General features: G+C 39.0%; 2 protein-coding genes and 1 long non-coding RNA gene across 4 annotated transcripts; 1 reads left to right on the top strand and 2 right to left on the bottom strand.

Moving 5' to 3' along the window:
* Window positions 1-292: 292 nt before the first annotated feature.
* LOC144630348 (armadillo repeat-containing protein 8-like) lies at window positions 293-27,655 on the bottom strand. Of its 2 annotated transcripts, none has more exons than XM_078488705.1 (19): window positions 27,548-27,655; window positions 27,404-27,477; window positions 25,487-25,641; window positions 24,613-24,672; window positions 23,982-24,079; window positions 23,464-23,556; window positions 22,392-22,548; window positions 20,912-21,002; window positions 20,335-20,398; window positions 19,429-19,504; window positions 17,683-17,810; window positions 17,297-17,353; window positions 16,958-17,209; window positions 13,035-13,127; window positions 12,145-12,218; window positions 11,193-11,271; window positions 2,274-2,372; window positions 756-1,018; window positions 293-391 (listed from the first exon to the last, which is right to left on the bottom strand). In XM_078488705.1, exons 1-19 carry the CDS (start codon window positions 27,566-27,568, stop codon window positions 361-363), a joined length of 1,965 nt encoding a protein of 654 aa, XP_078344831.1. In that variant the 5' UTR covers window positions 27,569-27,655; the 3' UTR covers window positions 293-360. The 2 variants fall into 2 exon arrangements, with proteins under 2 accessions (XP_078344831.1, XP_078344832.1); XM_078488706.1 differs by having other exon boundaries at window positions 11,193-11,268.
* LOC144630324 (toll-like receptor 6) lies at window positions 7,129-10,727 on the top strand. The gene has a single exon (XM_078488677.1). The coding sequence runs from the start codon at window positions 7,422-7,424 to the stop codon at window positions 10,392-10,394; it is 2,973 nt and encodes a 990-aa protein (XP_078344803.1). The 5' UTR covers window positions 7,129-7,421; the 3' UTR covers window positions 10,395-10,727.
* On the bottom strand, window positions 13,491-15,084 carry LOC144631076 (uncharacterized). Its single transcript, XR_013566671.1, has 2 exons — window positions 14,787-15,084; window positions 13,491-13,771 (listed from the first exon to the last, which is right to left on the bottom strand). It is a non-coding gene; the product is annotated as an uncharacterized LOC144631076 (long non-coding RNA).
* Window positions 27,656-27,881: the final 226 nt, after the last annotated feature.

The raw sequence follows: 27,881 nt of genomic DNA, 5'->3' as shown, positions 1-27,881 counted from the left end.
TTAAAATTCAGGATGGCAGCAAAACCTGTTTTAACATTTGCATACGATTAGCAAATTAATTTTGTTTTTTATTATTATTTATTTTTTGACACATTTACTTTATTTTAGAATATTGGCCTAATGGTCACTTGAATATTTGTAATCTCACTCCTATCAGTCCAACCTCTTTACAGGAGCTATCCTCAGGAAAGAAGTAACTTTTCCTGAAGAGGTGGCCGCGTGACCTTTGTAAAGAGGTTGCGTAACTAAAAGCTTGACTGCATTATTTTGTTACAAATAGTTAAGGAACCAGTGATATAAATGCTGAAGACTTTATTGACATGATGTGACTTTATACAAAGGTTCCGGTAACGAATAATATCACGTGAACTGCTGAAGTGCCGTCTTTACCCTATGGAGAGAGAGGAAAGGTTAAGTTCTGGCGACAAATTAGAATTACTGGATTTGTAAGAAAACTTTTCATATCTTAAACAGACTGTGTCACGGCTAAGTTTACTTTAGTTTATTACGTTTTGTCAAATGCTCGCTGTGAAACTTAATGTAGGCGACGAAATTACTTCTGTGGATCTAAATGACTTTTTTCACACGAGTCCCCACCTCTCCTCCATTTTCTTAATCTGGCTTTGTGCTTCTCATCATCATTATCATCATCATCATCATCATCATCATCATCATCATATCCTTTATTTAAACACGAAAAGGGTTTTAAGCACAATGCTTGTGGGGTCAACAAAACTGAAAACAAAACACTCTACCTTTCAAACAAATTGACGTCTGAAGTTGTAAGCAGAGACTGTAGAAGTTTCTGCACTCCAAGATCACGAAGTTTTTGTTGTCTGTCCACAGCTCCGTCTTCTGTGCTCCATACCAGGTTGGACACGCAGTAGGTAGCCGCCATTTGTAACTTGACGCTGTCGCTCATCATGTAATGCATGAGTCGTTTTAGCAGGCTCTCATCTCGCATCACGAATTCCTTGGCCGAAGAGCCGTTGGCAATGTTAGCGATCACGCACAGCGCCTAAGTACACAACAAATAAAAATGGAATTTTCAAATGAAATGCTCTACTGTGTGGTTTCTGACAAGTCTTAGTCGAAGCATTCGCACAGTTGTAGTTTTTAGTGCAAAATGCACTATTGTGATGGTTTGGTGGGTTGGCGTCTGCTAAACCCCTAAACCACTAAGCCACTAAACCGCTAACGCGGTGTAAACTTTTAATCACCAATTAATTAATTAATTATTTCTGTAAAGGGGAGAGGGGATGGAGAGAACCTGACCGTGTGCCCTTTGTAAAACGGGGAGTATATTTACGATACTTACAATTGAAGAACTCAAGGTATATATTTGTTTCAGAAAGCTCTATGCTCTCCTTGTGGTACAATTCTTTCTGGAACAAAATACTTTGTGCTAAACACATACGCAGATCAGTCTACGTCACGAACATTGCGTGTTTCTTTTGCAGAAGGATTCGCGTAGACTCCGTGGCGCCAAGTTAAAACCACAAATTAATTGAATTAGACACTAAGGCGTCAAAGTAGTTCATGTGAAATAATTCTTGATATGGCAACGCTGTTTTCTTAGAAAAGGTGATCTAGCATCTCATAATCAATTGATAATATCTGTGTTATAATCAATGTCGCCTTGTTTGCAGAAAATAAATTACGTTATCATATGATCATGTTACATCCGTTTTCGACGAGTTTTCCTAATGGTCGCGGGTCGCGGGTTTCAAGTCGCGTGTCGCGGGTTTTAAATAAGTCGCGGGTTTTCAAAAGACTGCATTATAGGAATATAACGAAGAACAAAACCAACACGTTATATAATTAATGCGAATTTTCGCAACGTTAAGTTTACATTTATTTAATTAACGCGAATTTGCGCGTGTTGATAAGAATTATTTCGTTGTGAATTTGTGCGTTAAAATTTCTTTGCGCAGCCTGCACATTTCACGAAATAAACTATACGTTCAGCACCGTTAAAATCACAAATCTAAAGATGTTTTCAATCAACTGAATGACGACAATATGTCAAGTGACTCTGACGGAGAGGTAGCTAGATTTCCTCGAAATAAAGGCATCTTCAAAAAACGATGCTGTAAAAAACCATGATTTAAATTGATGATGACAAAAATAAAATAAATAAATTAAGGTCCATAAAATTAAAGCGAATGTTTGAAATTAGTGTTAATAAAATGCATCGTTTGTAAACGATGTACCTCTTTCCCTTCACGTTGTTAATTTCAACCGGGGAGACGTGCTTTTTTGCTCGTATTTACCTGTTCTTTGACATCCTCAGTGCGAGTTTCGCTGTCCAGTATGGGCTTCACACTCTCCATAACACGAGCGCCATAAAGGAGCATGATGCGATCGATATCCTACAAAAGAAGGAAAAGAATGAAAAAAGCAGAATTACTACGAGTGCTCTGATTGGACTTAAGATGAAACATGCTAAGTGCATATCACAAATAAAAACCTGAACAAATAATTTCATCTTCATTTGTTGGGCAAGTCTCCTTTCAATTTATCATTTTGGTCGTCACGGGCCATGAAGCGTTGTGTGACAACCCAAATAACGGTTGAGACTGATCAGTAAAGTGAGTCCCAGCGTAGTTTAATAACAAGTTCAGTTCTATGACTTGAATTATCTGTACTTAGAAATTAACTTTCTGCTCCGGATAATATACCGATAAAAAAAATTATCGCGTTCCAAGCTATCCCAAGGATGCCAAGACTGTTCACAGTCCGCTATTTTTCCGTGAAATCGTAGAGATCGATCGTTCAGTCCGACGGGAAGCCATCTTGGTTCACGAGCGCGAGCGAAAACCTCTACGACTTCACGGAAAAATAGGGGACTGTGAACAGTCTAAATGTTGCCATAAGCATTTACCACTTTTAGGTGTAAAACCACATAATTCGAGAAGATTGTGTGGGCACCTCCTCTGAGACGCAGCGTTAGATAGGACCGGATTCAATAAATACTAGTTATGCAACGCTTTCGAGTGGTATACTATGGAATATCCCACGAGTCACTTGTATTTTTTCGGTATACACACGAGCCTTTAGGCGAGTGTGTATACCAAGAAAATACAAGTGACAAGTGGGATATTCCATAGTATACCACGAGAAAGTGTTGTGTAACTATTTTATACGATGCCATAGAAAATACGCTTACTAAATTTCGTCGAGAATAAGATCGCAGCGCACGATGGGAAGGTTGGATTGAATACCGTCGAATATACAACGGCTTTCCTGTATTCTGATTGGCTGTATTTTCTATGGCATGGTATAAAGATACTTATTCACCGTTCGTTATTAATTTTTAGCACCAAGCATCTTTCAGCAAAAAAACTGTTATTTTTAATGATATGGACAAACGAGTTTCAACACATGACTTTTGATTTGAATCATACCGCACCTGGAAGGTTTGTTATCCTCTAGGACTCTTGTTAAGTTTATTCGTCGTAAAAATGTAACCTATTCGTTGAGCCCCTGTTTTTCGGTTTGTCCCCTTACAGAAGGAACGAAAAATAAAATCGGTTTAATAGTTGTTGTTTTTTTTTGCGTCAATCTCTGGTGACGAGAAAATAATTTTAACAGATTAATTATTAGAGAAAAAACTCGAAATTCTAGCGTTAAAAATCTACGTTGTAGCAATGGTTCGATATACCCTATCGGTGTCATTCTGTCAGGTAGTCGGTTGCGCAAGATTTCTTGCCTACATCCGTAATAAACGGCATGCAGTGCATGCAGAAGCGATGACGTTTCACAAAGGGTCTAACATAATTTTGAGGAAATTTGTCAAAAACAATTATGCAAAGTTAATAATACATTAAGTTTTTGTAAGGGTGTTCGTATTGACAGGAAGATTTATTAAGGGGGGTTATTTAATACGAGCGCCGAAGGCGCAAGCCTCTAGGGGGATCTGGGGGCATGTTCCCCCAGAATATGTTGAATCTAGAGGCCCGGAAATGCTATTTTCAGCATTGTGTACGTCATTGTGTATTTCAAACTCGATAGAGTGTAAAATAACAGGTAATTTTAGTCATAACAACAATATTTCCGGCGTTTTGTTAACTTGATACATTCATACATACATACCGGCTTAGTACACTAAACGTTTTACAAAAGCTTGACGTGTGCTGCAAAGGTTAAGTCCCCACCCCGGCTCCACCTTCAATGTACTAAAAGCGGCGTCAAATCGTCAATATGCACTAAATACACCATAGTTAGTACTAACTATGAATGCACGTATCACCTGGGTCCCCCGAAATTGTAATCCCCGCATTTTGTTTATTGATACTCCATTCATCGAATCCCGGACGCCTGTTAAGGAAATACTTTTTCAGCAATGGGATTATTTTGACTACATATAATACTAGGACACTAAGATCCATTCTCCTAACAATTTAATACTTTCCCGATACTTTTAGCGTTTTCGTGCAGGGTAATTTAAAAGCTGCAACCCTCAAAGTTTGTTTTCCATTCCCCCGATATTTGCTAAAAGCTGAAAATCAACAGTTTGTGTTTTCGGTCCTCCATTATTGACCTCCAAAGGGGGTTCGTTCGAACCCCTCGAACCCCCCCTCCTACGCGCCTGCTTCCCTCAGTAGACTGACGTCAGTGCATTAAACTAAAATCTCAAAAGTCCTTGAAGAACAGTGACAGTTTTCTATATTTGTAGATTTTCTTTTGGTGTAGTTTTCATTTGGACGTCATAACGTAAGCTTACCAAATCCCCCAATTTCCTTATAAAAACTAAATCCACTTTGAAAAAGAATCAAAGAGCTCTTCGAGCCACGACTGAATTTTTTGCCAAGTTTAAAAGTTTAGTTTCATTCCTTGAAAATTTATGAGCAGCAAGGTGATTCAAACATTCCTTTGATGCACATGATAACAGATAAACGGCGGAATGTCGATTACATTGATATAAGATATTTTCGTCTCACGTGACTAAGCACGTCTAAGTAGCATGCACAGTCGGGTAGGCAACTGACTGAGGATCGAAAGGTCGCGAGTTCGAGCCTCAGAGGAGAGAGTTATTTTCTTTTTCCCTTTTTCTTTTTCTTTTTTTAACCCATAGCACTAAAATGGTTTGTTTATTATATCGCTCCGTAGGTATGCATTGCAGAATAATTTACATGTAGGCTGTTAAGTAATAACGCTGTAAAAAAATATATAATAGACTGATTCAGGTACAAATGTAATATTGTGCTGTTTCATCTGAAAAGCTTTTCCTTTTCTTGGGAACAAGCAGCCACGCACTCGATTTTAGCCAACGCTCTGGTTTCTAGATAGATCCATCGCTTATGAAGCTTATGTGAAACCCGATTTAGTTTTCGAATGCTCCTACACTCGACTACATGCTCGAAAGATAGACACGAAAGTCATCGATCGATTAATGCAGATTACTGGCTCTCAATGTTCACTTTTTTGGCGGTCGATTACTTAATTCTTCACGTAATTGTCAGCCATATTTTGTTTCTTTGCTTCTGGTTTTTCTTGTAAACCCCTTTAAATTTAAAAGACCGCCTTTATACGGCCGCTTTTATACGGCCGCCTTGCTACACTATTTCTACAAGTATATCTGCAGGTCAGCGGAGTTGCAATGAGAAGTCTACAGATGATGGACCGACCAACCATACGAGTGCCATTGGGCTAGCTACAATACTCCTGAATAAATTCAGTCGTAAAAACAACACTCTGACTTTAAACTTTTGCCGAGATTAAATAATTGACCTGTTCTGCTATTTGATATTGCCTCTTGAGGTTCCCATCTGGCACGCAAAATACCAAATTTAATTTAAATAAAACATAATAGTAAATAAAGACTGACGCAAAGACAAATGAAGCTTTCCAATTATTGTTTAAAGTGCAGATTACTCCAAAAGGATTACGAATGGATGGCATTCAGCCCAAGTTTGTTTCTATTCGGTCGAATCTGCCTGAAACACGATCCATAAAGCTCTGTAATTAATTTGGTTCGTTATTTAGCTGCGTTCACCAAAAAATGATTATGCAGCATTTGGGACACACAAAGAGTCGAGGGAGGGGAGTGTCACTGTTCTGCAATTTCTTCCTTTTGTTCAGCAACTCGTTAAGATGGCTGCAGATGACGTCATTGGTAAATGAATACCGTATTTTATTTTTAAAGAATGTAGATCATAATTACGATAAAGCTGGAAAACCGGAATCACCCGGCACTAAAATAACATCATAACGTAAAACACTTGCCAGCAGTACTTTTCCGGCAGCGATTTCAAAACAATGTAGAAGATTTGTTAGCAGCTAGCTACCCTGGTAGCAGAATACGTCACAGCAAACACTTTTCCCAAAACCACATGTTAAAGAAAAACTTTTTGTTCGCTTTTGTGAATTGCTTTCTTTCCGCAACACTGATTTCTTATAAGGAAATCAACCTCCCGTAAAGGTCAGCTTATATTTGTGCTGCTCTGACAGATAAAGCCTGCTTCACAACAGCAATATAACAACATAGATAAAACGACATAAACGAAAGAGCATTTTTTCCTTACGTCTTTGTGCTTAAGTGTTCTTTCTATGTCGTTATGTTGTTTTGTTCACACTGATGACATAAAATATCAACGTTATGTGTTTTGTGCGTTTGCGTGACCGTTCTGTTATCAGTGTCGCTAATGTGAAAAAGAAGAGAAAAAACAGCTCACTCACTGTAATTAATAGCGAAACAAATCCTTGCAAAACACACAGCTTCAGATAACAAACAGCATAATAATCCTCTCATGACACTAGCAACAATAGGTGAAGTCATCTGTAAAACATGGTCACCTCAAACGGGGAATCCCCCACCCAACAACGCATCAAGACAAAAATAACCAAACAATGTTATCTTTTTCCAACCTGTGTTGCTCTTTTCTAACACAAGATCGAATACAAAATGAGTTACATTGTAACTAACGAAAAATTTGAATCCGTAAGAAAAGAAAATTGCTGTGGTAATTCCACAGTGGGCAAAAACATATGCTGTTAATATGGCGTGACTCCCGGAAGTAATGCATGCATGGTGTAATTTGCTTACTCTGTCATCGGAGCTAAGTCGCGCTGAGACGCCGTCAAACGAACCATTGGATTTTCCCGAATGTAATAAAAGGTCAGAATGTTAAGATGACTTGGCGCGGCTGAAGCATTTTTGTCTGCGTAGGATTAGAGCGAAGGTCGTGAGTTACTTCACGTCGAAACCACGCAAATACCTCAAACCTCATAACAGCGTCTGGCGGAAAAACACGGAGGAAATATCGGTAGCTTCCAGTATAACCCGGAAGAACGGAAGAATTTGTGTTTTTGAAATCACAAACATCATAGGCGAGAGTAATTGAATCAAATCTACACGTACGACTAGGTGCTTGATTCGCTTCACATGTTCCCGCTGGCGACGTCTCTTGTGTTTTGACATGAAAGGCTCCCTGATAATACTCTGCTGTTTGGTTCTCGCTGCGATCAAGGCAACAGGACAAGTAACCAGCTTTAAACTCTGCCCTGCATCTTTCTGTATTTCGAAAAAGATGTCATCGTTCTTCGAAACAGATAAAGGAATAGTCCCAGTGCAAGCCGTAAAATGTGCGTTAAAAAGCAACAAGATAAATGACCGATGTACAGTGGATATTGGTGTGATTTTAAAAACACTAACAACCAGTCAAGATGTCGTGTTATATTTTGCACCCATGTGTCTCACTCCGATGGAAATTGTTTTCAACAATTCTTTAAACGCTACAAAGAAAAACGCTATATCTTACCTGCAAATTAAGGGGCAATGTAGCGTTTCAGTCGATGATATTTCTCACTGGGGAAACGCTACAGACTTTCGAGTCTTTTACGTACTGGAAAACGCGACTTTACTTGAAGGAAATAATTCACTGGGAAATAACTCTCTTCAGGCATTACAAAATGTTGGTTCTGTTTTAATTGACAAATCTAAACCGCGAAACATTCCCAGCATGTTTAGTAAATACGTCTGGTCCAGAATGGCTGAGGTGGGATTTTCCAACTTACAACTTACGACGATACCTGCAGAGTTTAATACCACGATGCCGCAACTGCAATCGCTTGAGCTTGCAAACAATAAGCTTACAAAGCCACCATCGTTTCCATGGTGTAACACCACTCTCCAACTGCCAAGAGGATTACAAAGAACTCCAACCGGAAATCATCATTACCAATTCGGTACTAACGTGCATCCGAAGATTTACCGACGATTTTTCGATCTGTCGTACAACAAGATCGAAGATTTATCGAAGCACGAATTTCGAGGACTTCTCAATAAACTGACTCTGCAGGGAAACGGTTTGAAAGTCATTGGACCAACGTGTTTTCGCAATTTGACGGGAATACATGTGATTGACCTCAGCAAGAACAAATTGAATGATTTACCATCAGAGCTGTTTCAAGGACTCGATAGTTTGCTCGAATTACGACTTGATCACAACAACATTTCGGTAATACGTAAAGAACTCTTCAAATCTGTGACGCAGATTGAACGAATTGACTTGAATGGCAACAAACTGAGCTATATTCCAAAAGAATTGTTCAGCAAGTTGAAAAATATCAAAGTTCTGCATTTAGAAGATAACCAAATCACGCGAGTGGATGAAAAAGCTTTCCCCATAGATTCAAGTTCCCTGGAAAAAATTTACCTCCAAAACAACAATATAAGTCGAATTCCAACCTCACTATTACTGCAACGAAGCGCCACAGAAACCGACTTGTCCTTTAATCAGTTGACTTTTCAAGACTTTAACAGGTTGTTACAAGAATTAGATTATGATGCATTTATGTTTCAGCATCGTGAAACTGCAAGCTCCCCTCAAGTAAGAATGCAAGAAAGTTTAAAGTACATCAGCTTCGCTAACAACAAGTTCACGACGATTAACATCGAGGCATTCAACAAAACCGAGGAAATTAAGTTCGAGTATCTTCTACGGGTTTACAAAATCGACATGACGGGGAATCCCCTTATGTGTGACTGCAAGATTTTATTCTTGACTCGCTGGCTACGAGCTTTGGTGCATAGGGTGACGCGCATTCGAAAAGAACAGTTTCAAACTTGGAAATGCGCCGCTCCGAGTGAACTCAAAGGTAAATCGATTTTATCCGTGGATGAAGATCAATTTCAATGCCAGAGAAATCTTGAAAACTGCCCCAGCGGATGTTTGTGTTTTGTGCGTGCTTTGGACGGAACTGTCGTCATCGATTGTAAAGGAAGAAACCTAACCGCAGTGCCTCCCAAAGTTCCATGCGGTCGCATAGAGCTGAACTTACAAGACAACGACATCCGGGAGATTCCACCCTATCCTTATATGGAAAATGTGACGGCGCTGTATTTGACACAAAACAAGATTCAAGTATTAAACGACTCTACAGTGCAAAAATTTACACGAATTAAAATTCTGTTTATCGATTCCAATAAACTGACCGATTTACCCAGGAATATCGAAAAGGTAAACTTTACAACTCTGGTATTACACCACAATTTCTTTAAATGCGACTGCAAAACAAAATGGATGAAAAACTGGTTACGGAGAAAAGAAAGTCAAATACTGAACATTGAAAACGTTCTTTGCAACTCTGAGGGAAGTGCGCAAGGAAAATCAATTTACACTCTGCCTGATGACGAGTTTGTTTGTAAACAGAATGTAGAAGACAAGTCTCCACAATCTATAACGAAGGATAAGACTTTCAGAATAATCGCCCTGACTCTTGGAAGCTCGCTGGTTTTGACTATCATCGCCTTCATCCTGGTTTACAAGTTTCGTGGAGAAATAAAGGTCTTCATGTACACCCATTTCAATTGGCACCCATTTGACCGCATAGATGACTTGGATCCAAGCAAGACATACGACGCGTTCGTATCGTTCAGCGGTAACGATTACCAATGGGTTGTGAACACTTTGCAAGAGCGACTCGAAAATCACGACCCTCCTTACAAACTATGCATTCATCAACGTGACTTTCTAGTGGGCGCACCAATCCAGGAAAACATTCTGAACAGCGTCGACCAAAGTAAACGTATGCTCATGGTGCTATCTCGGGACTTTTTAAGGAGCGAGTGGTGCCTGCTGGAGTTTCGCGCCGCGCATCGTAAGGTGTTAGAGGAACGCATGAATTATCTGATAATTATTCTGTTTGATGACGTCAACATGGATGAGCTCGATGACGAAATGAAGCTGTACATGCGTACTAACACTTATCTCAGTGTCAGTAACAAGTGGTTTTGGGAGAAGTTGTATTACGCGATGCCGCAAAGTACTGTGGCAGAGTTTAGAGCGAGACATCTCTCAAGCACTTCCTCGAATGCTGGTTTAGAATATTCAACCGAGACAGTGCACAAGAATGGCGCATACCTAAAAGAAACTGTTATTTTAGAGTGAACCGTGTAATCTAGTAAATTATCAAAAATTAAACGTCGTCTATGTATGTTACACTACTTTACATTGTTAATAACTTCGAAAAGACGTCCCAGGGAACAAGGCAGTATGTGAAAACTTGTGACTTAAGATGTAACGCACTTCGTGACATAAGATGCGTAACGTAAGTAACGTAACTAAAAGTTTAAAGAGTTTACGACCGCAACAGTGCGTTCTTGTAAATAAAGAGAAATGATTGTGCACAAAAAGGAAACTGTTATACATGTAGTGGGTAGGAGTTCTTCCGTTTGACCTCGCATGAGGTCAAGAATTCAGTTGGCCAAAGTACTTATGCAATGAGAACAAATACAATATGATAAAACATTAGATCAGAAGAAACTTTATAAATATTACTACAAGTCAGTTATAATATATATAGAAAAGTCGTATACATTGTGAACTGAGTTAAAGGTTGTTCCATCCCCGGAACACAGTAAGAAAAAAAAATAAAGACAAAATAAATCAAACTAAATCCCTATGCATACGGGAGTAAAGAACATAAAGTTGTCATTCGTTAATTCGTTGTTCGTTTTCGGTGCAATTGCGCAGTGCGAATTTATAATTCCGGCCCCCTATACAAAACTGTAAGTACAAAAAAAGGTGCAGTTTTAGAGAGATAGTTCGGAAGTTTGCTTTCAAGACTTGATAAAATGTTTGTTCACTCGTTGAAAAATGCAAAAAAAAATTAATGCTTTCTGTCTACATTTAGTATTTGTTCCGTTTTATTTTCGCACGATAAACAAACAAACCGCAGTACGTTACCTCTCTTCCTGATAGTAGATTTCTCATAAGTCCTAAAGTTTTCATTGTCACCTGAGTATCCGGATCATTCAGAAGGCTGCTAGCAAAGAAAAATCGTACAAATAAGTCAAAGAACAAACAGCTCAGTATAAGACTGCAAAGCATCTGCAATGGATTAGCATCCAGAAAGTGTAGCAGTTTTCTTAGTCAAAAAAAACAAATCATTAAGTTATACGTTTTAACTAATGTGTATTTATCATATTGTTAGAGCGGTTTTCACTTGAGTATCGAAAGTAGTTTGCATTTGCTTTGGTTTTGCATTGCTACGTTTAGTGATTGGTTTAAAAATCTCGCGCCATTTCAGTCTCAACCAATCAGAAGTAAAACCAAAACCAATCGTGACTCCCTCATGCACGTTTTCCCGCGCTTCGCGCCAGCTACATGTATTTGCTTTGAGTTTTGATTAGTTCACTGGATTGTCTGTGTCCTTTGTGATTGGCCAGAGTGATTACTTTGGTTTTGGTTTTACCACACTCAATTCAAAACTGCTCTAAATAAAGTCGTTAGACCATCACGTGCAGGCAACGTACAAAAGAGTCTACCAATCGAAAAACGTTTATTCACTGGCACTAGTCGGAACTTGTCGCGTTTTGCTACGAAGATTTCAGATGTTCTTTATTATTTCACACTATTTACAAAAATCATACACTATTACACTATTTACAGAAAGTACATTAAATTAAAAGAAGGAAAATATAACAATAATAGGAGCCAAAATAAAATGTGCTCAGTGACCAACGAAGCATGGGCTCATGATCGTGTTGGTCACTGACACGTACAAAAAAAACAGACAAGACATATCTATCACAAGAAGCAATAGAAAAAAAGTACAAAGTGAACATCAAAAGTATACAAAATAAACGTGTTAATGGATGAGCCATTGACAAATTACAAACAAAACAGTAACACTAACCTAAACAACTGCTCTGGTCCCAACACTTCCAGGATTTTATTTTTGGTTAAGGGATCTGCCTGATACGCCATGTTCTGGAAAAAAGAAGAAATGTTAATTCCTCGTTCGCAACTGCGGTCACGGCCATTCCTAATGAATGACCACCTCATTCACTCCAAAACTTCACCCTTGCTAGTTTCCAGAGTGCAATCAGCTTACAGCGTCAGTGAGCAATCCCAAGTCTACTCTGCTTTTGCGTTTTCGCGGCTTGTTGTGATTAAATGAAGAAACTAGCAATCATGGGACTAGTTTTAATTAGGCGCAAAACAAAAAAGGGTGGCAGTCAAAGCCACAGTTTTAAGTAGTTTGAAGCGAAAAAATCAAGAATAATGTCGCTTTCAAGTTCAATGTGAATGAAACACTAAAACAAACATTTTAAATGAACATAACATGGTTAAAAATCCCAGCTGGCAGGAATTAGAACATTTGGCTTTTTAGAAATGTTGCCGAGAAGTTGAACTCTGGACTACCGAAAACAACACCAGCTTGTGGTCAAAACGGGATTTCAACCCGCGAACTCCGGATTTCGAGTCCAACGCTCTAACCACTCGGCCTCCTCCTTCCGTCTCCTCACTAGCCGGCTGGGCCTTGGCACGAGAAAACGAAGGGCTCTGGCGACACACAATTTCCAGTCCTAGGGTCTTCATGTAACCAGTCATGACGTTTCAAAAGAATGTATGAGATAGTCGTTACGTTTTCGACTTCTTTTAGGAATTATTTGTTCCAAACAGCCAATCAAAAAAATTCGAATTAATTCAAAAATCCTATGTCCCCAGAGCCCTTCGTCTTCTCGTGCCAAGCCGGCTAAGAGAAACGATAGGGTTATGGGGACGAGAATGAGTTCTACTTACCATTAGTGCCCAGACTCCGTTCAGTCTCAGGGCAGTCTCCTGACGCCTGGTCAAATTTGACAGTAAGTTCACTGCACCTGCTTCTAATATCGGCTAAAATAAAAAACACAAATATAAGAACGATATTAAACTTTTCACTCTGTAAAACGTCAAAAAACGCACAATACACACGCATAAAACTTAAACAGCGAAGATTTTCAGCAATGTTGTATCAAAACATGGTATTTTTCCACCAGGAATTTACAAGTGATTTCACCCACACATTACACTCTCCTTCTTAGTGTCAGTTTACATTTTCGTATGGTCAGGCGAGGCCAAACGAAAAATAATCAGTGTCTTCGAGATATCGACGTTTTTGCATGAAGTATGAGTCGAAGGTTTATCCTGTGCATTGTTCTTCGAACTTATCATTACAGTTTCTTTGTAGTTTAGTTTAACAATTTCCTATCTTCGCGGAGGAAATCACAGGGGGCCCAGGCTCACGCTTTGACAACTCGGTCAAAATGGCGGCGTCGAAATTATAAGGATTTGTATGAAACTTTATAGCAAAAATTTATATCGAAAGAAAATAAAATAAACAGCCAGGTAAGTTCACATTTTACATCATATGTTGTCTATGTGATGGTTTTTGACTGTTATATAGCATTTAAACCCTATTTAACCGATATTTTAAATTTTAGTTTACTCTTACCTAAATATATGCAAGGGTGAACACTTCCGACGCTCGATAAACACCACTGTTCGACAAAAACAAGCCAAATACTGCTTTTAATTTCATCCGCTCACTCCAAAACTTCGCATGGGTTTAGTTCGAAGACCATACTTTTGATACAGTAAATTTTTGATCCGGCTGCCTCCCTCCGAGATTAAAGAATACGGAAAAAATAACCAAGGTTTGTACACTTTTGGCTTTCTCCAACACCTTGACTCCGATAGAGTTGACGCATTTTTAATTAGCCTTGCCTTTCACGTGCAGCCTCACGCTATGATTGGGCGATAGTTGTCAGGGCGACGACACTTCTTTCCCGTAGGGGAGGGAGGCAAACGATACCTTCGAGGGTGCACTGCCTTACACGTGTACACTAGCCCGAGTTCCCACAGGATGATTTTGCCTCACGTATAATTCTAGACTCACTGGTGTACCGTGAGGTTTTGGAAAACCCTTGCAAATTATATTCATTGCGGCTTTACAAAACAAAACATGCCACTACAGCAAGGTCCAGCAACATCATCAACAATGTAACGAAGCAAAGAACAATAGCTCTAAACGTTCGTTCAAAGTGGCTTCGCTAATGAAAAGTCTTAAGATTAGCTTTAACTTTACGCGCATTAGACACAAATGTTTAATAAAAAATTCGAGCTTAATTAGACATATCGTTAATGTCTCGATGAAATATTTTAAAAATCGAACAGAGACTGAAGTATTGAATTGAAAGCAAGTGCACATGTTTTTTATTTCAATGCAAATGTGATCTGATAATTTTCAAAGTTTTCGCATGTATTGTGGAAGTGAATTTAGAATGTAGTCGACACGTGCGTTTTGAATCTTGCTACATTTCCTGTCTGTTCCCAGCTGACAACAACTTGCACGATACCAGCATTAGCCGTTATTTCTGTAGTCTCTTCGCAAGACCTTTTGCGGCTAAGTTTTCTCAGCATTTTTGTTTTGTCGCGTGCCCGTGCTTTAAATCTGTATACCGTCAGAATGGTGAATATTAATATGCAGGGTTCTGCAAAATTCTCTTACGGTACATCTGTGAGTCTAGATTTATACGTGAGGTCAAATCATCCTGTGGGAACTCGGGCTAGTGTACACGTGTAAGGCAATGCACCCTCGAAGGTATCGTTTGCCTCCCTCCCCTACGGGAAAGAAGTGTCGTCGCCATGACAACTATCGCCCAATCATAGCGTGAGGCTGCACGTGAAAGGCAAGGCTAATTAAAAATGCGTCAACTCTATCGGAGTCAAGGTGTTGGAGAAAGCCAAAAGTGTACAAACCTTGGTTATTTTTTCCGTATTCTTTAATCACGGAGGGAGGCAGCCGGATCAAAAATTTACTGTATCAAAAGTATGGTCTTCGAACTAAACCCATGCGAAGCTTTGGAGTGAGCAGATGAAATTAAAAGCAGTATTTGGCTTGTTTTTGTCGAACAGTGGTGTTTATCGAGCGTCGGAAGTGTTCACCCTTGCATATATTTAGGTAAGAGTAAACTAAAATTTAAAATATCAGTTAAATAGGGTTTAAATGCTATATAACAGTCAAAAACCATCACATAGACAACATATGATGTAAAATGTGAACTTACCTGGCTGTTTATTTTATTTTCTTTCGATATAGATTTTTGCTATAAAGTTTCATACAAATCCTTATAATTTCGACGCCGCCATTTTGACCGAGTTGTCAAAGCGTGAGCCTGGGCCCCCTGTGGGTATTTATACACATATTCCTTAACATTACACAAATAAACAGTGCACCGAGATCTGACAATTCTATACTTTAAAATTGCAAGGACTTTTCGAGGCAGTCGATTACGGCAGCGAAATAAGCAAATGAAACAGCAAAATATGCGTTCGACGCTTTGTTTTTGCGACGCCATATTTGGATTGTTATAGGTAGACCGCTGTTCAATGTGTTCAAGGCCGTATCGTTACGATTGCTCCACGAAAAAGCTGAGTTTTGTCTTGGCTCTGCGAGGGTCGGATATCAAGACCCAGGATTAAACAAAAGCCATATATACAGTGAATGCTTTCGAATTATATTTGAAGATGAAATACGAAAGAATTTTGCTGTCTTTGACTGAAATTCCACTCGAACTGCGTAGATACGATCGTATGTTGTAAAGCCGATTCATGCAACATTGCTGTCATTCCCTGTCAACGCGAGGTCACGTCCCTAACGACCTAGGCTGATGACGAAATAGAGTTGCGCTTGCATGTAGCGACCAAATTTGGCCTAATTTTTAACCGCTCCTAAGCTAAAAGAAGCCCCCATCTCTTGCATTTGTTTTAACTTCAATAATATCTTTGAAAAGAGCGAGTTTTTTGGTATGGTGTATTTTTGACGTTTGTAATTTTTAAACGATGTTAGTGCTAGTGATTATTTATTCGTGTTTTAGTTACGCAATCCATTGTTTGTGCGACGCTTTTTATAGATCGCCTTTCAGACACACGAGCGTTGAGATAAGAAAGCTGACATGTCACTTTTAAAATTGTTATATAACGTTTGTAAATGTGACAAGTCACGTTTTTTTTCACCAGATCGCAAGTGATCACCCACAGCGGAAAGTAATCCCTTGAGAAATTAAAACAGTCCCTTGAGAAATTAAAAAAGTCCCTTGAGAGTTTACAAATATGTGGTTCCAAATTTTGTCCACATAACCCCTATTCTACGTTTTTAGCTTGTAAACAAGCAAAAACGTCGAAAAAACGAGTTATCACGTTTTAAGGTTGCATAACAGAGAAGTTGACTTTTCAAGATGGAAACCAGTTCTTGTTTTGTCCCAAATAAAATGCAGATTAGTCGTGACCTGGATACTACTGAACTGGAATACTACTACATTTATCATCGCAAGAAATGAGACACGCCTATCGAGACTTGAGTCACATTTCTGCAGAAAGGAGATGCAGTGCGTGAGAGGTGGGAAGCATCCTTTGAAAAACGAGATGCGAACGAGACACGAAACGCTAGAAGATGGCAGCTAACTTTTGAATGGTATTGTTTAGTGCATCTTCGTCTACAAAGCAGGCAGGTGAAAGACCTGATCATCTTATTATTTCGTGATTAAAACCCAGTTTCTCCCAAGGAGAAATCTACGAAAGATATGAAAACCAGTAAGGAGAGTAGGAGACTCTGAAACTAATTGGTTCCACTGCATTTATGAGGATTTGAACTGATTTCTCCAGAAACATATATTTATGTTAACCTCTTTACTCGGAGAGAACTCCAGCAGCAGATTACAGAGTGCGGAAGAGGCCACAGTCATCATGTTATCCGAGGCGTCCTGTAGTAGCTTCATAATAGGCTTCCAAACCGCCGTGTCCTGGAAACTTGTTCTTAACTGCTGAACAGAGCGTGAAAGACTGTGGAGACACTTCACTGCTGCTAACTTGACGTTGGTGTTGGGGTCCTCCAGACCAGATACCACGTGATCCATTGTACATTCAATCTCTATTATCTGCAATACAAGCAGTGTGGTTCAATAAGGACATAAACATTAATGTCTATCAATTCTGCATTTTTTTATAATAACAGATGCACAAACCTTTTTTCTGATGTCTTCATCATTTGCTCCAACTGAAGCAAGGGCTTTAAAGGCACTCTGGTTAAAAGAAAAAGAACAAGAACACAGTTTTTTTTGGCAAAGTTGGCTTCCACACTGCAACCTCACAAGCTAAAAAAAATCACTTGTAATTTGCCAAGCTCTCTACTAGTGCACCTTCCCTATCCTTTCTCCTCATCCCAACTCCTTCCCTTCAAATTCGTCAATTAATTTATGCAAAACTTAACTTCACTACTTTACTTTTTTGTCAAACAAATTACTGTTGTGACTACTCCGATCTCTCTATAAGGTCAACCCCACACCCCTTCCCCTTAGTTTGTTTGAGCTTCTGTAGCTGTTCTTACCATCCCTCCCCTCAGTTTTCCTACCTCTCTCATGAGAGCATATGAGCTGTCATCCAAATCACTTTTCACCAAGAATCCAGTCAGTGTCTTTATTAAGTGATCTGAGATGGCTGCTGTTCTCTGCAGTTCTGTGTCCTCTTCAATAAGAAATGCTGTAAGAGAGATGTGTTTTAAAAAGTGTTACACTTACATGCAGCATCACTGCATTGGTGGACTGATTTAATATTCAAAATGTAAGTAAGGTAGACTCTGTGTTCAGACAGACCAAGCTTAACCCAGTTTCCATAGCATGAAGTGACCAGGAGTATTTCTACTCCTCCTTGGATGGGATGCTAGTCAGGGTGAGACGAAATAGAAAACTCCGCTTGCCCTTTTGGACAAGCTGTTATTTATCTTACTAGCCCAAACCTCTAAGCTAGCCCGAAGGTAATTTGCATCATTATAAGCAAATTTAAAATTGTTTTTCCTTTGGAGACAATAAATACATAAATATTCAAAAAGGAAAATAACTTTACCACAAGAATTAAAACAAACACATTTTTATGATTTTGTGGCAACTAACTTTGTAACTAATGTAGGGGATTGCAAATATAAAGGATCCTGAAGGATACATTTAAAGAGACACAATTCATATGCATACATGATGCACCCAATGCCTGCAATGCATTTTGGGGCGATTTCAAAAACAGCAAGTTTTACGAAGTGATGGAGTACTTTACGGCAAAGCAAAAGGATGGATTGGAGCACTTTGACTTCTTTTCTTATTTCGAATGTTTTGGAAGCAAAGATCTTCCAATATAATTTTCTGAAAGGACACAATTCCTCAGAAAATGGCCGTTAGTCATCTTAACACAGAGAAATATAGTCGCCATTCAAGTTGGCGACTATAAAACCAGGGGTTTTAGATGCCATTGAAGGATGCAGTGAGTCACATTTTGGAGCCCCAAATTTTTCCCTCTAATTTGTCTGATGAACATTTATTTCTGAAGGTTGTCATCTGAAAAAAATGTTTCTTGCCCGTGTGTTGCTTGCCCATCGGGCAACCCATGATCAGAATACACTAGCCTGACAAATAATTCCTCTAGCCCCAAGCTATCAGACAGCACTTTTGTCGTGCCCTGCCACTTGTGCATAGCAGGGTTATCCCCAGCATTATTTGCCAGTGTGTAGTAAATAATAAGGATGGTAAATTTCAAGCTCGGTGATAAATAGTGAAGAAATTATTCAACATGACACTAGCGTGGGACAAAGAAAAAAATCTGATTCCCCAACGGGAATCGAACCCATGGCCTCCCAGATACCGGTTGGGTGCTCTAACCAACTGAGCTAGGAGAGACTCGTTGTGAGCTGCGCCATTTACTAGGTTGATATATGACACACGTCCTGCATCAAATGTGAAGTAAATAATGGGTCAGGGTTTGATTCGCGTCGGGGACTCAGATTTTTTCTTTGTCCCACGCTTGTGTCACGTTGAATAATTTCTTTTCCATTATTTGCCAGTAGCCATTTATACACTTAGATGGAGAGAGGTACTATGAAAGTCATGTGTCTTGTCCAAGAACACAACACATTGACCCTGGCCAGGGCTCCAACCCGGATGCTCCATCTGGAGTCCAGTACACTAAACATTAGGCCACCATGCCTCCTGACCAAAAGTTATGTGCATGTATTATAGTCACAAAAGTACAACTTACAGTTTTTTTAGAGGAAGATGCAACGTATAGACAACTGATCATTTCTACACTGTAGCTGAAAATGTTTGCCACTCACCTAAAGTTTCTGCTGCCTCAGCTCTAACTGTGAGAGTTTTGTCCCACTTACACATTCTGACTGCTGTGGCAAGAACCTGATATAATAATAGTAAATTAGTAAACAATCAAGTTATGTGTAGAATATCAGTAAAAATTACAAGACATGAGGCATAATCGTCTAATGATTACAGGTGCATTGGACTGCTTATCGTGAGGTTTCAGCACAGCTAGCTTGTGTCCTCTTCTTTTGTTCTTGGTTAATATACTTCACTGTTCTGGCTGGCGGGGCCGAGTGTAAAGAGGCTAGGGGTACGCAAATCTTCTGATGGGTGCTATTTTTCGCCCAATCCATTGATCTGGCACTTTTTGGGACACAAATCTTGTCTCACAAGACAAGAAGAGAAGTTGTCAACTTGCATTTGACTGTTACTGTAGGTACATGCACTGGTGAATAGGCCTTATTCGTATTCTCGGTATTGGACTGGAACTAGCTTGCAATGGAGGCTCATGCGGGCGAATATCATTTAAAACAGCTTCATGTCATTTGCATTTGAAAAGATTACCCGCATGAGCCTCCATTGCACGCTAGTTCCAGTCCAATACCGAGAATACGAATAAGGCCTATTGTTCGGGCAACATAATAAACTGCTGCCCAGGGGCTACTTATGACAGTAAAGTGCATTCCTTCTAGGGTAGAAGCAGTAATAATGCTCCATAATGATCTACCACCACCAGAGGCAAAACTGCAGATTAAGATTTTTTGCAATTTTTTTGAAAAGTACTGAAGAAATTTTTAGTGCTTAACTCACACTCCATAAAATGTTTGTATGGTACTACATGAACATTAATTATAGGATGTGACAAGTGACCTATTGACAGGAGAGGCCACATAACATTCTGTCTAACATAAGCTAATGGTACACACCTTGATCAAGAGTGAATGGTTTTCTGCAGCTGGGATTGCTCCTGCTCTGTGCATATTTGTCAAACTGGAGAAAGATGAAATAAAACAACCAGATTAAACAAGCATTACGTAATAAAAGCTGGCCCTATCCACAACCTGGGCCAAGGAACTAAGCAACAAAAAAAGCTATGTGATTAACTGATATTTTAGTGTGTATAGTACTAACAATATTATTTTAGTGAACCTATAGGACAGGTTAAAAATGCACAACTTACAATACTTCACACTAAAAAAATTAAAAATGTTATATCCAACATTTTTTTGTTCAGACTTTGAACCATGTTTTGCAATGATATCAGGAGGATTAATAATCTGTCAAACTGTTAGAAACATCAAGGTGATTGTACTTTCATCTTGTTGCTTTTGATAACGTCAGAGAAGATTTACAATTTCAGGTTTATTCAATTTAACACAATAAAGATCACTGGTATAGCCCTACTGTTCCTTGTGTCACTGTTAGTGGAAGGTTCAAACAAAGTTAGACAGCGAAAGAGACTCTTGACGAACAGTCAACAGTCACAAAGTAAGACCCCCTTACCACTTGGCAGCTCCGAGTTGAACCTCATCTGGTCTGTCTCTTGACAGCAATCTGGTGAAGATCTGAATCAGCTGCTCACCTTGATGAGTTGCTACATTGCAAAGTAGATTATTAAATCAATTATTTGTTCAGCTGATAAGGATTTCATTGTAGAGTGTGCGCGTGCATTGCACACACTAAAGACCTTAACGTTGAATAGCGTCTTACGTCAGATTGCAGGCCCGTAGGGTGGATTCTGTTGAGAGGGTTTCTTTTATTCTTTGGGAGGTATTTTTTAGCAGACGAGCGGCCAAGTCGCAAGGCTCTAGGGGGGCCTGGGGGCGTGCCCTCCCCCCCCCAGGAAATTTGGCAAATTTAGGTTCTCTCAAGTGCCATTTCCGGCATTTTGACATCATTTTTGAGGTGGGATGCATTTTCCTTCAATATTAGTTCCTTGGAAAGTAATTTTCATTTTAAAAATAAATTCGAAATGTTTAGAAATGAGTGTGTGTATTTTGACAGTTTTCAAAACACAAATATTAAAATTACATGCAAGGTGGATGAGTCGACAAAAAATTGAAAGAATGATGAATTATCTGACAAGTTATACAATTATGTATTAATGAAACAACTACTTAACATGACTTGTTCCATGTCTTAGCAAGTACAGAATATCTGTTTCTTTCTGGGAGTAATTCTATAGTTCAGATATTTGGTTGGGATTATTTTGCAATGCTTACACACTGTCTTAGACTAAGAACTTTGTCCAGAAATCCACAACACAACAAATGCGCATGCTTAACTTGCTTATCCAGCCAACTAACGCTAGTTCTGATTTCCGCGAGCGCCACGACACGGATGAAAAGCAAGACGAACTTCAATTAACCAATCCAAAAGATAAATTAAAACTTTTCATTGTAGTGCCAAAATTTTGCGGCTTCCTCCGTTAATCCTGTCAAGGAGGGAGACGTCCATGTAACCAACCGTTCACAGTCTTTTGATTGTTATGTGTAAAATGTTTTATCTTTTCAACTCCCCAAAAATGCCGACTTCTCGAACCCCCCCCCACCCTACGGGCCTGGATTGTAACATATCTATTGTAACAGTCAAGGCCACTCCGTCAGTTGCCCTGACAAAGTGTTTTTAACAAACACGAAATATCGGTAAAGTCATTTTTTTTCCAGTTTTTTGAATAATTTAATAAATTAGAATGTATTTACAGCAAGAGCTATCTAGTTCATAGTGATATTAATTACCGGTAAGTCTTTATTAATCTTCTGTATACTGTCTACATCATGTAAAGATGCAGAAAGCCGAGTTGTTGTATGTTCAGTCAAAGCTGATCTTTGCTCTTTAAAGAAGATGCAGTTGCACAATTTTAAAACAAAAAATATCTTTCAATGTAGCTCTCCTTTTAATGACAGCCAAGATAACAACTTAGTAACATAATTTTATTGTAAGCTCTCAGTATGAATAACATTTATCTTACAGCCGAGAATACCTGATTTCATGGCCAATGAAACAGCTCCATTTTGAAAGGACATGGCTGCATAACACTGTAATGCTGGCTGTTGTATTTTGGGAATATTACACACCAAGAGAGGCATTAAAGCAGTTACTGCTCCCATGTTACATAACAGCGCTTGGTGAGCAGGACCCTGAAAAAGGCACAATTATTTAGTGATACAAGTAAAATGTATGTTGTGTATTTAGTTAAAAAAGGCTTTTTAAGCATTAAATTCATTTGGCACAAAAGGCTGACTATCAACTTTGGTATAATTTCTGACTATAGTTCCCTTCATTTGTATGTGCCTGTAACTGTTGGACCTTTATATTATCAACCCTAATAAAAATAAAGGCTAGAAGCCTGAGTTTGCTATATGAGTAAAATATTCAATGAGGTGCAGCGACATGATGATTATCGCTCATAGACTGAATTAAACAATCATATGTTCTATCAGCAATTAGTAGAAACTCAGCCGTGTTCTATTGAAATCCGCGAATCTGATTGGTTCTCCCACTGTTTTCTATTCCCTGATAGAAAACAATCATGCGCTTGTTTCAACTCGTTGCTCATTAAAAGATTAATTTTTCTTTCTTTTTTGGCTTATAAGTAAGTAAAATTGTAGGTTTTTGGACTGCAGTCTTTTAAGAGTTTCTACTAAATGCGCCTCGATGACTATTCGCTCATAGAAAACTTGGGCTCGTAGTCTAATTGTTAAATAGAAAACAAAAGAGAGCCAATCAGATTCATGGATTTTTAATAGCACAGAGCTGAGAGTCTACTTACTTAAAGTTAGGTACCGGTAATTGAAAACTACAGACAAATACCACTAAGATGCAAAAACACTGTTAGTAGCTATTGTTACAGCCTAAGTTGAGCCTGTATACTGGGTTTATTCCCTTTTGTTCAGAAGGCGTAGGAATAAGGTGAAAGGGCCAATACAATGCATGTAGAATGTGAACTGTAACATCTTTACAGCTATTTTGCAATTTATATTTATTTTTATGTGCAACTCACTTACTAAATACATGTATCACAGACAGTATTCTGAAGTAATTGCTATTTTTACCTGACAACATTTGGAGAGGATTGAAGCTGCTCCCTCTGCATTAGATAAAGAACTTGACAGAAGTTCAACTAACTGGGGAACTACACTTGGATTCTGGGATGTGAGGCAAACAATAAAAATTCAAAATTTTCAATCATAAAAAAAATGCCCTGGGCTGTTCCCTTCAGCTAGAAGAAACAGCATTTTCTGGTTAATCAGCTCACAATATGAAAAGAGACAAAAAAATAAAGGAGAACAATAAATATTTGACAACTACATGTAGGATAAACATATTTGGACACACTTGTTTACACTGTTATAATGCAGTATTTTTGGTTTTAATATAATTTTTGGTGATTCTAATTATAATAAATGATCCTACTGGTACAAGTATACAAATTCGGAATACCCAAGTTACATTTTACTGAACAATTCATCAAAGCTGAAGCTTTTCAAGTTACATTTACGTGTAGTTTAACTTAGTGGCTGATGATTTAGGCAACATAATAGAAAAGGCTTACCTCTGGGACATTACTTACTTCAAAGATTGGACCACATGGAGTGAGAGAAGAAGAATAGAGTGACTTCAAGGATCTGACTGAAGCTGCAACGACTCTGGGATCTGAATGACAAATGCCTGCCACATGAAAGGAACAAAATAAGAAAACTACGCAAATACTTAAAAAAAGATAAAGCCTGCTGTTGAGCCAAGTGGCTCATCAGGCCAGGCAGAGTTTATCCTGGTTTCTGTAGCGTAAGCGGCTAGGAGTATTGTTACTCCACCTTAGAGGGGATGCTAGTCCGTAGCAGGGTTACCCCCAGCACTAAATTTGCCAGTACCCCAGGGACGGCGGAGCATTTTTCCAAGTGGGGGGGCTGACTAGTGACTTGAAGTGGGGGGGCTAAAAAAACTCTTCTCTTAGTAAGTCTTTATTTTTTCGAAAATTCTGGGGGGCTAAAGCCCCCCCCCCCCCGTCTCCGCCGTCCCTGTACCCATTTAATATACACCTGGGTGGATGGAGGGGCTATGAAAGTAAAGTGTAATAAATACAACACAGTCCAACCACCGACAATCCTGAGTCCAGCGCACTAACCATTGGACCACCGCGCCTCACATACTTAAAGTCAAGATTTTAAAAATAGCTGTAAAGATGTACTATGTATATTTACCTTTCAAGAACACTTCCAGTGAGTGTGCTTCCAAAAGAGCTTGTACATTCTGGGCAGAACCTAAATTTAACAAAACAAAATTAACTCTGCAGGTAAACATACTTTCAAATACAGACTGAAGGATCAATATCACTTAACTCTAACTGTTTTTAGACAGAGGGTATTTCTCCTTTAATAAAACCAGAACTCATGAGAAATATAAAATATTCTAAAGGATTACTGAAGACTTTTAAATTGTTCTCCAAAAGGTTAGCAATATTTCTGTTGTCACCTATTCAGATAAGTGAGAAATGCACTGGCAAAAGTCATTGCATTGTTCTTGGACAAAACGCTTATTTAATAACTCTAACTTACAGCATCTCTTTCCAGTCAATGAATGTGTATAAATGAGTCCAAGTAACCCTGCGATATACCCTTTGCTTTGGACCTTGAGCAGAGCCTCTCTCAACAAAACTTTGTTGAGAGAGTCAGAAGTGGATACTACTAACCTTCAAATAAGTGGGGTCCCTGACCATTCAAACCCCAAAATAAGTCAGAGGGGGGGGGGGGGGGGGACGTTCTCCAAAAAAATTTTCTTGGTCCTACGGCCCTCTATTTGTTCTAAAAATAAGGTGGGGACCTGGTCCCCTCAGGCCCCTCCCAAGATCCGCCACTGAGTATCCCACTGCCCCCATCCTGGCCCAGGTGTCATCTACCCTTTCAACAACTATGAATAAACATACACGTACGTTTTGATCTAATATGGGGAGAGGGGTGTGGAACACTGAGCATCACACACACACGTGTACCAAAAATTATGAATAGTTCCTTTCCCCCATCCCTTCCAGTATGAAAACCAAACAACATGTAGCATGCCATGTATATAATTATGTACCTCTTGCCAGGCTCCCTAACAACACAACTGACTCAACAACAAATTCAATTCCAGTGTCATCCTGAACAAGAAGTTCAATTATCTTTGGTATGACATCAAGTCTGATGAATGACGACTTCTTAGCTTTATTGCCAATCACTGCATTTTTTATATTCCTGAATGGAGGAAAAAAGGTTGTTATGTTAAAGTCAATCACCACTGTTCTTGTGATGGTGATCGAGTATCACTTTTGGTTCCACATTTTTGCCAAGAGATTGGCAGAGTAATAAAGAGACTTCAGTGAAAGCCTGAACTGAACTGACACTTTATTTACCCTCAGTATTATGAAGCGTGTTAGGCCTCTAGCAAGTAATGCTTATGTCAAACTGAGCATTTCACAGTATACAGGACAGTGGGCAAAGACCAGACGACATCACCAGAAACTCTGTGCCCTACTCTTTACAATAAATGTGTGGGTTCTTTTACATCCCCTGCTGACCATTACACTGAAGATGCAGGAGACGGGGTCTACGGTTTATTGTCGTTATCCGAGAAGACTACAATACCTAACTATTTGCAGATTTCATTACAAAGGCAGCATATTCTCCTCAGTTCTTTTAAGACACTGAGTGTTGACCAGTTCGGTCAGGGAATCGAACCTGAGACCTCCCGCTCAGTAGTCCAGCGCTCTACCAACTGAGCTAACACGTCGGTGTGTTCTGGTATAACTAAGTGCTTAGTGACTGCAACAATGTGTTTGTTATAATTGGGGTTCATTATACTAAAGTCCTTGTTTTTATTCTTTCCACTGTAAGTAACTTTGACCAGGCTGAATAATATTATTCAATGTCCAGGGACTTAAGGGGTTTAATTTGCTATAATTCAGCACTCCACCTTAACTGGTGATTTCTAGAAGCCTTTGAGTAATCTTTGGTGATGTTTGGTTGTATCTGGGATATCTTTGGCACTGTTTGGAAGTGTTTACTAGGAAGTCATAGTTTCCATCACTTTATCTTTGGAAAACTTTACATGACTGTCTACTTCTTGTGCTGAGCTTACAGTGATTTTCAGTAACATGCACACTCTGCTGAATCAATGGTTGAGTTTCTTGCTGCCATCAATCATTTAAGGGGACTTCTCAGGAAACAGAAGTAAACTTCAACTGGTTCAAGAGATCATGTCTGTCGGATGTGATTGGTAAATTTAAATCCATTTTCTTATAGTATTGGCTGTCGCATAATTACCGGTATAATGACTGATGGCAGCGAAAAAACACAACTGTAAAGGCCCGGCAAAACAAGGAAACATGTTTCCATAGGTGTTTCCTCGTTTTGCCATGGTTCCATGCTGCACAGAAACACAGCATGTTTCTGCCATATAGCAGAAACAAATTTTCCTCATGGAGACAAACATTGACACTGGAAACAATGCTTCCCATATGGTAAAACTAGGATACATTGGGGAAACGTGCTTGCACTACGAGTGTTTCTGGAAACATGTTTCCTCGTTTTGCCAGGCCAATTTGGCTGGGTTTTGAACTTCATATTTCGCGTGTCGTTGAAAGCCCCTCTAATAATTTTCAACTTTCTTCACTGGATACTCGCTGACAATCAGAATGCTGAAATTATTTTTCAATTATGTCCAAGAACGTAAGGCACTATTTTGAGAAAAGGGTATTACAACCCTTGGTTCAACAGCTAGTACAGCTAATAGTAAACAACACGAAACGTTACAACAATTTAGAACAGAAACATCGGAGAACAATTAAGGGTAAGTTGACATGAACATTTTTAAATGTTTTTTTTTTTAAATCCGATTAGCTTAACCCTTAACACAGTGAATCTGGCCAGACCTTCCAATTTAAAGATATTCTTTATAACCTGAACTTAACCAAAAGATCTTCGTGAAATAAATGGAATTACAACAGATTACACTTACGTTACGGCTTGAAGTCTGTCATCGTGTTCAGGAGAAGAAAGGTTATTTACAAACACTTCATCAGTGTCCGGCTCCTAGAAAACACTTCATTTAATAAGTGAATTAATAAATAGAATGCCAGCTACATTACGAATTACCACTTACCGTAAATACCGGCATTTTCATGGTGAAAAAAGTGGAATATCACCACTTTTGTCTCTCTCTTTGCTTCTTTTGCTGTCGTAGTCAGCAGTTGTCATCGAAGGCTCAAACGCAAATATGCGTTGTGTAACCGACATTCAAAATTCCTCATATCGTTTCATGCGACACTTCCAGTAAAAAAATTCGAGAAAAAAACTCTTTTAAGTGTCAAAAAATTAATATTTACAGACGTTTCGGGCAGAGCCCTTCTTCAGTGTAATGTAAAAATGCCGACACTTCCGGTAGCCTGCGTAGCAAGCCGCGTAGCAGGCGTTAGCGTCTGTGGTCGCGTCTGTGT

Source organism: Oculina patagonica, chromosome 11 (genome assembly GCF_052425735.1).
Source record: "Oculina patagonica isolate OP01 chromosome 11, crgOcupat, whole genome shotgun sequence".
NCBI classification, from domain to species: Eukaryota; Metazoa; Cnidaria; class Anthozoa; order Scleractinia; family Oculinidae; genus Oculina; species Oculina patagonica.
Note: the sequence above shows the minus strand (reverse complement) of the source record. Positions and strands in the feature narration are given on the sequence as shown.